This window comes from Achroia grisella, unplaced genomic scaffold (assembly GCF_030625045.1).
Source record: "Achroia grisella isolate CSIRO2021 unplaced genomic scaffold, CSIRO_AGI_Agris_v1 utg149, whole genome shotgun sequence".
NCBI lineage: Eukaryota > Metazoa > Arthropoda > Insecta > Lepidoptera > Pyralidae > Achroia > Achroia grisella.
The window spans coordinates 4,741,679-4,754,258 of NW_026712644.1; the positions used below are offsets into that span (position 1 = coordinate 4,741,679).

General features: G+C 35.9%; 1 protein-coding gene across 1 annotated transcript in view; it reads right to left on the reverse strand.

Annotated features, from left to right (window-relative positions):
• Positions 1 to 11,656, reverse strand: part of LOC131840737 (zinc finger protein 888-like) — a 32,488-nt gene extending 20,832 nt beyond the window's left edge. The window contains exons 1-6 of the mRNA XM_059188929.1: positions 11,409 to 11,656; positions 9,987 to 10,634; positions 8,207 to 8,299; positions 6,543 to 6,647; positions 5,021 to 5,143; positions 3,048 to 3,170 (exon numbers count right to left, since the gene is read on the reverse strand). Of these exons, the coding sequence (XP_059044912.1) occupies positions 3,048 to 3,170; positions 5,021 to 5,143; positions 6,543 to 6,647; positions 8,207 to 8,299; positions 9,987 to 10,634; positions 11,409 to 11,528 (1,212 nt within the window). The 5' untranslated portion in view covers positions 11,529 to 11,656. The remainder of the gene's footprint in view (positions 1 to 3,047; positions 3,171 to 5,020; positions 5,144 to 6,542; positions 6,648 to 8,206; positions 8,300 to 9,986; positions 10,635 to 11,408) is intronic.
• Between the last annotated feature and the right edge of the window lie 924 nt (positions 11,657 to 12,580).

Genomic DNA, 12,580 nt, shown 5'->3' on the forward strand with positions numbered 1-12,580 from the left:
AATGATGTCAATGAAGTCTATGAATGAAGTGATTGAAGTTAAAGAAGTCAATGAAGTGATTAAAGTCAAGGAAGTGATTGAAGTCAAAGAAATGATTGAGGTCCATGAAGTGTATGAAGTGATTGATGTTAATGAAGTGAATGAAGACAACGAAAAGATTGAAGTCAATGAAGTGAATGAAGACAAGGAAGTGATAGAAGTAATTGAAGTGGAAGTAGTCAATGAAGTGATTGATGTTAATGAAGTGATTGAAGTCAATGAAGTGATTGAAGTCAATGAAGTGAATGAAGTCAATGCAGTGACTGAAGTCAATGAAGTGATTGAAGTCAATGAAGTGATTGAAATGATTGAAATGAATGAAATGAATGAAATGAATGATATGAATGATATGAATGAAATGAATGAAATGAATGAAATGAATGAAATGAATGAAATGAATGAAATGAATGAAATGAATGAAATGAATGAAATGAATGAAATGAATGAAATGAATGAAATGAATGAAATGAATGAAATGAATGAAATGAATGAAATGAATGAAATGAATGAAATGAATGAAATGAATGAAATGAATGAAATGAATGAAATGAATGAAATGAATGAAATGAATGAAATGAATGAAATGAATGAAATGAATGAAATGAATGAAATGAATGAAATGAATGAAATGAATGAAATGAATGAAATGAATGAAATGAATGAAATGAATGAAATTAATGAAACTAATGAAATTAATGAAATGAGTGAAATAAGTGAAATGAATGAAATTAATTGAAGTGATTGAAGTCAATGAAGTGAATGATGTCAATGAACTGATTGAATTCAATGAAGTCAATGAAGTGAATGATGTCAATGAACTGATTGAATTCAATGAAGTCAATGAAGTGAATGATGTCAATGAAGTGATTGAAGTCAATGAAATGATTGAAGTGATAGAAGTAATTGAAGTGGAAGTAATCAATGAAGTGAATGATGTTAATGAAGTGATTGAAGTCAATGAAGTGAATGAAGACAATGAAGTGATTGAAGTCAATGAAGTGAATGAAGTCAATGAAGTCAATGAAGTGATTGAAGTCAATGAAGTGATTGAAGTCAATGAAGTGAATGAAGTCAATGAAGTGATTGAAGTCAATGAAGTGAATGAAGTCAATGAAGTGATTGAAGTCAATGAAGTGATTGAAGTCAACGAATAGATTGAAGTCAATGATGTCAAAGAACTGATTGAAGTCAATGAAGTGAATGAAGTGAATGATGTCAAAGAACTGATTGAAGTCAATGAAGTGAATGAAGAGATTGATGTTAATGAAGTGATTGAAGTCAATGAAGTGAATGATGTCAATGAAGTCTATGAATGAAGTGATTGAAGTTGAAGTCAAAGAAGTGATTGAAGTCAAGGAAGTGATTGAAGTCAATGAAGTGAATGAAGTTAATGAAGTGATTGAAGTCAATGAAGTGAATGAAGACAATGAAGTGATTGATGTCAATGAAGTGAATAATGTCAATGAAGTGATTGAAGTCAATGAAGTGATTGAAGTAAATGAAGTGATTGAAGTCAATGAAGTGAATGATGTCAATGAAGTGATTGATGTTAATGAAGTGATTGAAGTCCATGAAGTGAATGATGTCAATAAAGTGATTGAAGTCAATGAAGAGATTGAAGTCAATGAAGTGAATGATGTCAATGAAGTGATTGATGTTAATGAAGTGATTGAAGTCAAGGAAGAGATTGAAGTCAATGAAGTGAATGATGTCAAAGAACTGTTTGAAGTCAATGAAGTGAATGAAGTCAATGAAGTGATTGAAGTCAATGAAGTGATTGAAGTCAATTAAGTGAATGATGTCAAAGATCTGACTGAAGTGAAAGAAGTCAATGAAGTGATTGTTGTCAATGAAGTGAATGAAGTCAATGAAGTGAATGAAGTCAATGAAGTGATTGAAGTCAATGAAGTGATTGAAGTCAATGAAGTGAATGATGTCAAAGATCTGACTGAAGTGAAAGAAGTCAACGAAGTTATTGATGTCAATGAAGTCAATGAAGTGATTGAATTCAATAAAGCGAGTGAATTGAAAATGTCAATGAAGAGATTGAAGTCAATGAAGTGACTGAAGTCAATGAAATGATTGAAGTGATAGAAGTAATTGAAGTGAAAGTAATCAATGAAGTGAATGAAGTCAATGAAGTGAATGAAGTCAAGAAATTGATTGAAGTCAATGAAGCGAATGATGTCAATGAAGTCTATGAATGAAGTGATTGAAGTTAAAGAAGTCAATGAAGTGATTAAAGTCAAGGAAGTGATTGAAGTCAAAGAAATGATTGAGGTCAATGAAGTGTATGAAGTGATTGATGTTAATGAAGTGATTGAAGTCAATGAAGTGATTGAAGTCAATGAAGTGATTGAAGTCAATGAAGTGAATGAAGTCAATGAAGTGAATGAAGTCAATGAAGTGAATGAAGTCAATGAAGTGAATGAAGTCAATGAAGTGAATGAAGTCAAGGAATTGATTGAAGTCAATGAAGCGAATGATGTCAATGAAGTCTATGAATGAAGTGATTGAAGTCAATGAAGTGATTGAAGTGGTGGAGGAGATTGCAGTGATAGAAGTGATTGAAGTGAAAATAATCAATGAAGTCAAGAAAGTGAATGAAATGAATGAAATGAATGAAATGAACGAAATGAACGAAATGAATGAAATGAATGAAAAGAATGAAGTGTATGTGTGTGAAAGTGAATGAAACGAATTATTCTACCGCTTATTTGGAATGCAGATTCATCACAAGAATAATAAGCAAGAAACTTGTGTTGCTCTTTTAAATAAATATTGATTTACTTATATTTAATTAACAACAAGGATTACAATCAACATAGAAACCGCTACGCACTTAATCTCTATTCAATCGGACAACATTGTGGAATGAGCAGTAGATTAAAAAAAAAATGTTAACCATTCAAAAGTGCTTCAATGTAAGTTTATTTAAATAAACGATTTTCTATTCTATTCTATTTCTAAGTCATTCTAAATTATATTAATGAACATAATGGTGTCACCTTGACGGGCTTGTCAGTTCTGTGCGACTGTCTGTGTTGCGACAGCAGGTACGCCGCGTGGAACCGCGCGCCGCAAGACTCGCAAACGAATGGCTTCTCGCCGCGGTGACGCCGCTCGTGGTTCTGGATTAGAACATGAAATGAAAAAAATTGCTTAAATGTGATTTATAAACTTTCGTGTTTAATATACATTATTTATATTTGTTTGGGAAACTACTTTGCTACCAAAATGTTAGGGAATTTACTATGTATATATATAGGGAAAAATAGGTGGAAGCGTCAGTCGTACCTGTATGGTTCTGCGGATTTCTTGGGCTTCAGGGTCTCGAAGATATTTTCGATAGCTTTCCAGTTTCACAGTAGGTTTAACACAGTTCTAATTTATTTTAATTCACAACACAATGCGCGCGCGTCATGGCCGCCGTACAGTCAGTTCTGTACTAGGTAAGGGAGGGGAAGGAAAGACGCGGGAACACAAACTAACGGACTCTAATATAATAATCCGTGCTTACAGGGTAGATTTTGAACAATATTATTAACCGGGTCTTAACACGAACAAATTTTATGGCAAATAAAGGTATTTACCTCTCTCGACGTCTCGCCTAGGTAGCACTAGCCGTGGTCACGAGCTGACTGGAGTAACAGCGATGTCAATGCAGATAGGTGACAGCAGTTTTTTCATCTACCGTCACTAGATTGTTCAACGAAAGTTCGCGGCACACAGCACTCACGGTATCCGAACACTTATTGACTATTGATGCTACTGAACTTTGCTTGATATTTTTTTATGACTGGATTCCACGCAGATGATAATTTTAAGCCATCCTCTCTGTTGAAATTGGGATGTTTTTTAATTTCAATCGCCTCCCGGACCATTCGTGGGTAATAGTGGCGATCAGTAGAGAGGACCTGAGGCGCTTGTAGCGCGAGAAAGGTAAATATCTTTATTTGCCATAAAATTTGTTCGTGTTAAGACCCGGTTAATAATATAAACAATGCTTAAATGTGGTTTTAGAGTCAAATAAAATCAGAAATCATTTAATTATGCAGGATTTTTTAGCCGCTTATGAACATCAAGTTTTTTGTATTAATATTTTTTCTCTACACGTCCACGTTTTATACCAACAGACACGACACCGTCCTCGGTGGTAAAGACGACGACCTTAACCACACGATACGCGCGCGCCCGGTCGTCTCTCCGATCCACCCCCCGTCCAATTCAATCGGGGATCGAAATTACGACGGCCTGAGCCGATGCTCGGATCCCTAGCGGTGCCCTCAGACTAAAGTCGTATCCGTCAGGCGGGAGTTGGCCTTCAGCCGCTCCATAAGTCCTTCCTTTGGTTTGGAGTGCCATCTGCACTCGCCCCCTATCGTCCAGTGTAAAGGCCAGCTGCGGACAGTATTAGAGTAGTCCGAAAAAAAGTCAAATCTACCATCGTTTCGAAGTGATTTCGAGCTATAGTCAGTTTTATAATCCCGAATACAAATTTGACATTACCGATGTTGCCAAGTTTATGTATTTTTTTAATAGGATTCTGGCACTATCGGAAATTAATATTAATTACCCATTAGAGTAGTCCGAAAAAAAAAGTTAAATCATGTAGAACTGGCAAGAAACTCAACTGAATTTCTTTTTTTTTTAAAGCCAATTTATTTTCATTGTATTTTTATATAGGTGTCTATGTCTAACATTACGCCGACTCCAAATAAATGGGATAAGGAAGCAGCAGATGATGATGATGATGATGTCTATGTCTAACATTAAATGAAAATCCCGTGCATAAACAACTATTGCCTACATAATAAATGCCTAAATAATTATTCATATAGAACAGTTTTAATCTAATATATAAACTACAACTGATATTATGTAATATAAAAAGTTTGACGTTCATAAGCGGCTAAAATGTCCTACATGAATAAATTACTCTAGATTTGATTTGATCTGGTTTGATTACAGATACACTCACCCGCATGGACATGACGCCCGCGCTCTGGAACTCACAGTAGGAGCACTTGAACTTCTCGTAGCCATGCTTTGCTCGTAGATGTTCATTTAGACGAAACTTATTCCCAAATCTCTTGCCACAGTGCTGATAAAGAATATTTCTATCTATACATATAAATAAAATTGGAGTGTCTGTTTGTAATATTGAAATAACAGTTTTTTACTACATGCATATGAATATAAATACGGTACATACACCAAAAAAATTTACAATTTTCGTCCGTCTGTCTGTCGGTCTGTTTGTTCCGGTTAATCTCTGAAATGGCTGGACCGATTTTGATGGGACTTTTTTTGGCAGGTACCTGATGTAATAAGGAGTAACTTAGGCTACTTTTATTTAAGAAAAATAAAGTTAAAATCCACGCGGACGCAGTCGCTGGAACGGCTAGTAATTAATAAAATTGGTTATTCCTTACAACCCTTTTTTCGAAGGGGATTATTAGTAATGTGGAGTAATAACTCCATTGCTCGTATTCTTTTCAAATCTAACTATATATAACTCAAAGGTGACTGACATAGTGATCTATCAACATACGGCCCAAACCACTGGACGGATCGGGCTGAAATTTGGCATGCAGGTAGATGTTATGACGTAGGCATCCGCTAAGAAAGGATTTTGATTAATTCTAGTAATGTGGATTTATAACCCCCATTGCAATGTACCGTGTTAGGTTGACCTCTACGCGGTTTCCCCTGGAAACTACCGTGTTAAATTCCTGGTGAATTTGTCACGATGTGCTAACTGACCTGACCTTATGCTCATCTTATCATCCTCCACTGGTGCCTCGCCAGCGTAAACCGTTAGCGCGGGTGCACTGTTCCATTATCATCCCTTAAAAAGAACCCTTTATTCGCAATAAAAGAAGCCCTTCTTATGTCCTTTCTCAGGATGTAGACTATTTATGTACCAAATTTCATTTAAATCGGTTCTGCAGTTTTGGAGTGAAAGTGCGACAGGCAAACAGACATACTTTGGTATATCTGATCTTAATCATTACATAGTATAAAACAAAGTCGCTGTCGCTGTCTGTCCCTATGTATGCTTAAATCTTTATAACTACGCAACGGATTTTGAAGCGGTTTTTTTTAATGGATATAGTGATTCAAGAGAGTTTTATATGTATAATACATGTACACCCGGGCGAAGCCGAGGCAAGTAGCTAGTAATATTATAAACGCGAAACTTTGCGAGTATGGATGGATGTTTGTTACTCTTTCACGCAAAAACTACTGAACGGATTTTTATGAAACTTTACAGTGATATAGCTTATATTAGAGAAACAAGATATGCATAAAATTGTATTCTATTCAAACAACCGTTACTAAGTAACTGACATTTATTTCTTTTTCGGTATATTAGATTATAAACCTCAATAGCTTATACATCAGAATAACACATAGACCATTTATATTGAAAAGTAACGCGAGTAAAACCGCGGGCACAGCTAGTAATAAGTAAAATAAATATTCTTATGAATTGTTACCTCGCAGACGGGTCCTAGACCCGCGTGTTTGATTGCTTTGTGCATCCGCAGGCTGGCCTTCTGCATTATCTTGTGGCAAACGTCACATTCCGTCAACTCTCTACCCTGTGTATATAAAAATAGAGGCTATAATTGTACTCACTAAATTCAAATAAATAATAATAATCTCAGGACAATTCACACAGCGCCATCTAGTCCCAAGTTCAGGACAATTAACACAGCGGTATCTAGTCCCAAGTTCAGGACAATTAACACAGCGGTATCTAGTCCCAAGTTCAGGACAATTAACACAGCGGTATCTAGTCCCAAGTTCAGGACAATTAACACAGCGGTATCTAGTCCCAAGTTCAGGACAATTAACACAGCGGTATCTAGTCCCAAGTTCAGGACAATTAACACAGCGGTATCTAGTCCCAAGTTCAGGACAATTAACACAGCGGTATCTAGTCCCAAGTTCAGGACAATTAACACAGCGGTATCTAGTCCCAAGTTCAGGACAATTAACACAGCGGTATCTAGTCCCAAGTTCAGGACAATTAACACAGCGGTATCTAGTCCCAAGTTCAGGACAATTAACACAGCGGTATCTAGTCCCAAGTTCAGGACAATTAACACAGCGGTATCTAGTCCCAAGTTCAGGACAATTAACACAGCGGTATCTAGTCCCAAGTTCAGGACAATTAACGCAGCGGTATCTAGTCCCAAGTTCAGGACAATTAACACAGCGGTATCTAGTCCCAAGTTCAGGACAATTAACACAGCGGTATCTAGTCCCAAGTTCAGGACAATTCACGCAGCGCCATCTAGACCCAAGTTAAGCTAGCTAAAGCTTGTATTACGGGTACTAGGTAACTGATAGAAATACATAGATATTTTTTTCGTAAATACATATTATACATAGAAAACAGCCAGACCGATACAAACAATCATACTCATGAATACAAATGTTTGTTCCGTGCGAGGAATCGAACCCGCGACCATCGGTCGTAAAGCGGTGTGCTAGACCGCTAGACCACCGAAGTCGTCATAATAAATAAATAACACTAGACAATTAACACTTGCAATCTAGATATATAGAATTCTCGTGTCACAATGTTAGTTACCATACTCCTCTGAAACGGCCTGGCCGATTTTTATGAAGTTTTATATCCATATTCAGTAGGTCTGAGAATCGGCTACTATCTATTTTTCATACTCCTAACTGATGAGGGTTGTCCAACCCTAACATTATTTTTTTATTTTTTGGGCAATTTTTTTTTTATAATGCGTCATTAAAAATACATACAACCCTAAATTCACCCTTCTATCACCAACCCTTATTTTTTTTTATGCGTTATTAATTTATATGGCAAAACAACGTTTGCCGGGACACCTAGTCTATATATATATAAAAATGAATTGCTGTTAACTGTTGTTAAATTGTAGATTAACGAGTCTCGCTAAAACTCGAGAACGGCTGAACCGATTCGGCTAATTTTAGTCTTGAAATATTCGTGGAAGTCAAGGGTAGGTTTAAACGGTGATAACATACGAAGAAATTCTATATAAAATAGTAAAAACAACAATTATATTTTCCCATACAAACTGCTGATACCTGTCAAACAGGGTGCGTTCAGAAATTTGAAACACGAATAAAGATGTTATGATTGGACATGTTTACGAACCGATTCATTGGCTTTCCGTTTCCTCTTCTTCGCCGGACATGTCGTGACATGGTCTATGAGGTGTTCCTGGCTGTCGTATTCAGACTTACAGTACTGTAACAACATGCATATGTTATTTTCTTTTAACTGTAAAAAAAAACTGGAAATTTATATCCAGGAAAAACAGGAAAAAAACAATTTTTTTTTTCATTAAATATTGTGAAAATGCCTGGAAATTCATATCGGGGAAAAAAAAGGATAAATAAAAAAACAGTAAAAAAACTGGAAATCAAGGAAAAACAGGAAAAAATAATAAAAAAAACATATTATTCAAATTCCAAACATTTATTTACAATCCTTAGTAATATTATAAACGCGAAAGTAACTCTGTCTGTCGGTCTATCTCGCTTTCCGCCCAAAACTACTGAACCGATTAAAATGACATTTGGTACACAGATAGTCTGGACTCTGAGAAAGGGCATAGGCTACTTTTTAATGCGAAAAAAGGGTTGTAAGGGGTTGAAAAGGGAGATAAAAGTTTGTATGGCTGTATCGTCATTTTTAAAGCTCGGAGCTTGAAGCTTAATTTTAACCCATCCCTCATCCCAACGAGCCCATAACAGCAGTAAACCTCCCCACGAGCCCACCCGTTCCGGCCCGACCACACTTTTACACACAATCACGACACCGTCCTCGCCGGCGAAGTCGACGACCTCATATCGCGCCTGCGCGCGCCCGGGACCTCCACACCAGCGCCCCCAGTCGCCACTCCGATCGATTCCCCGTCCAATTCAAACGAGGACCGATGTTACGACAGCCTGAGCCGAGGTTCGAATCCCTAGCGGTGCTCTCAGACTAGTCGTATCCGTCAGGCGTCGTAACTTCCTTCCTTTGGTTTGGAGTGCCATCTGCACTAGCCCTCAATTGTCCGGTGAAGCTATAAAGGCCAGTTGCGGCAGCAGCTGGCTGCGGCCAACAGCATTAGAGTAATCCCACACAAAAATATAATAAAAACACTTCTATTAGAATAGAATAGAATAGAAAATCATTTATTCAAATAAACTAAATTTAAGCACTTTTGAATAGTCATACTCGTTCGGAAAGCTGTCTCATCACAAGAAGAACGAGCAAGAAACTTGTGTGTTGTTCTTTTAAATAATCCTTGTAAGTTTACATTTACAAGTCGAAACATGTGAATACAAAAGCACTAATTTTTTGGGTCAAATATAAATATGCAATAAGATTAAATCAGTCGTAGTGATAAAAGCAGACCAGTCCCTACAAGCAGCACTCGTTCACGAGTATGACGGATGAGCCAGCCATCACTGCGCTCGACCATATTTTAGGGAGCCCAAAGACCCGATAAATATTCTGTCTCTCTGCTGCGTAATGACACATTACAAGCTGCCAGGTTCTCGACGAAGTAGGTCCTAGACCTAACCCCGAAAGGCACGGGGGAAGGTGTTGTTAATAATGTAGACTGTTGATCCCATTGCTAGCAAATGTACCATGTCAGGTTGACCTCCATCCAGTTCTCCCTGGAAACCATCATGATAAATTCTTGGTGAATATATCACGATGGGCTAACTGACCTGACCTCATGTTCATCTTATCATCTTCCACTGATACCTCGCCAGCGTAAACCGTTAGCGCAGGTGCACCATTTCATTATCATCCATAAAAAAACCCCTAAAGGGATGTGTACTCACACCCATTTAAAGTCCCATACGACTAAATTAATTCACTACCATTGGTAGTGAAGCAATATGCTTTATAAACCTCTTATCTAAAACATACTTACTCTACAACATAAAGCACCAGAGCTATGCATCAATACTCTGTGCCTGTTCATCTTCTCCTTCAGCACATAGTTGTCGCACAAATCACACTTCACCTTCCTCTTGTCAGCCCCCGGGTGTCTCCGCGCCAAGTGGCTGTCAATACTCCTTACAGACAAATTCTTCTGACACAATTTACACATCACCCTTCTCTTTTTATCTGTACCAAACAATATATCATAGGGTTGGTCCAATATTTCGATTTGTTTCTTCTCATTTAGTTCTATTTCCGTTGTTTCATTAAGTTCGTTTTCTGTTTCCGTTACTTCTATTTCTTTATTGTTTATATCATCTAAACTGTCTGTAGAGTCGGGTATGTCTTTTATTAAATATTTTAATGGTTTATCATCTTCATCAACAACCATTCCTATTTCATAATTACTACATTCATCTTTCATTTCATCATTGTCTTTAGGTTCTGTTTCCGTTATTTCTATTTCTCTATCTACATGTGAAGTAACGATGTGGGAATGTGCATTGTTTGTTTGTTCTCTAAACTTTAATAGTATTCTTTCAACATCTTTACATTTCTTTCTGAATTTTATATATTTATTTACCAACTTTATACACTGTGAACATATTGTCTGTGGTAGACCATCATTATATTCAACCTGGAATAATATATTAGATCATTTACCCTCAAAATTTATTACTATTCATAAAAGTAGTGGACCAGTATGGATTTCCTTAGGTGCATATGTCATAGCTGTGCCCGCAATTTCACTGTAAAGTTTCATCAAAATCCATTCAGTAGTTTTTGTGTGAAAGAGTAACAAACAACCATACTTACAAACTTTTACATTTATAATATTAATAATATAACGACTATATTTATACAAAATTTTAATCACCCTAGCTTCGCTCAAGTGCTCACAACTTTGTGGAAGTTACAAGAAGAAGGAGGACTCGAACTCCTGACCGTCACATGTAAAGCAGTGCTAAACTGCTAGACCACAGAGGCAGTCAATATATTAAATAAATAATTTATTCTATTCATATTTTTAATGCGAGAAGTGTGTATGTATGGATTTCTCTTTCTAACAAAAACTACAAGACTGCTTTGAATTCAATTTAGGACACAGATATATCATATCCTATATCACAATACTATGCTTTTAAGATGAATATATATATATATATACTTTTTTAGTAATAAGTATAGTATTATAAGTACAGGAGCCAACAGAATATCAGCGCTGCAGTTTTATCTGTAGCATTATGCTGAGTTGGCTGCCTTTTCACTTTTGCGGCACATAAAATCACATACATTTCTTTTATTAATTCAAATTTTTTCTGTATCTCATATATGTTATGTGTATGTAATTGTTGAATAAAGAATTTATCTATCTATCTAATAGTTGAAATAAATATTATGAAATGTATACCTTAACACCGGTAGAAAGGAAAATAGATACAGAGGACCGCCTGTGTTCACCATTGTCCGTAAATATTGGATTTAATGATGATTTACTCATACAAGTTCTGCATACTGACGAGAAATCCATTTCTCGTATTTCAGTTATTATATTAACAGTTTGCACTATTCCATTTCCCGTAGTTAGTAATTCAATTGAATAACAATAAGTTGGAGTATTTTAATCATAGGTTTCTGTTAAATTTCTTAGTTTTTCTCATTCAACAAAATATGTTTTTTTATGACAATGTACTCAATTTTAAAATATGAACATTTGTTTTTGTGATTTTTTGTCATTTCCTTATAGGAAAGGCAGAGGTGTCTAAGCCCATACAGCCGATTGCGATTTGACGTTTGTTTATGACATTCCAGAATAGTGACAAGTCACTTCTCTTCATTTCTTAAATGACATTTTTTTTTATGTATATATTTTACGGCTCTGGATACAAATCCTTTTTAGCCCAACTTAAGTTTAACAATATAAATAAAAATATGTTGTGGCCACAACGCCACTTCGCACAAAACTTTAAAATTAATAATCTAAAATATATTTATACTTTATTTTATTATAGGCCTTTACATTTTTAATTTCTTTACGCTTACTACCAGGGGCGCAACTACGGGCTTTATGGGCTGTAGACTAAGGCCCCGTGGATACAAAGCCCCCAGCCCACATTGAAAACAATAGGCAATATTTACATTAAAAATCTATAATATTAAAAAACTTATCATAAGGTTGACAACCCTGAGGTTAATCAACCCATGGATGTGCGCGTCTATCGAACGGAATCAGGAATTCCCTGTCGTTTTTGGTCGATGTATTTTTTTAGTTGAGTAATATAATTAGGTAGGCCCCTAAGTTTTAGCAGAGGGCCTTACAAATTTACGAGCTGCCCCTGCTTACTACGAGCTCATTTAAGCCTGGTCAATTAACACAGCGCCATCTAGTCCCACGGTAAGCAGAGGTTGTGTTGTTTGTATTATGCTATGCCATAGACTATAAATGCTTATTTATTTAAAAAAAAACAATGATGTTAGTTGATCAAGGAAGATATTCAATATATTGAAATTAATGAGTTAGTTGATCAAGCAAAAGATATTGAATATATTGAAATTAATGCAATTATAGGAAAACAAAATAAT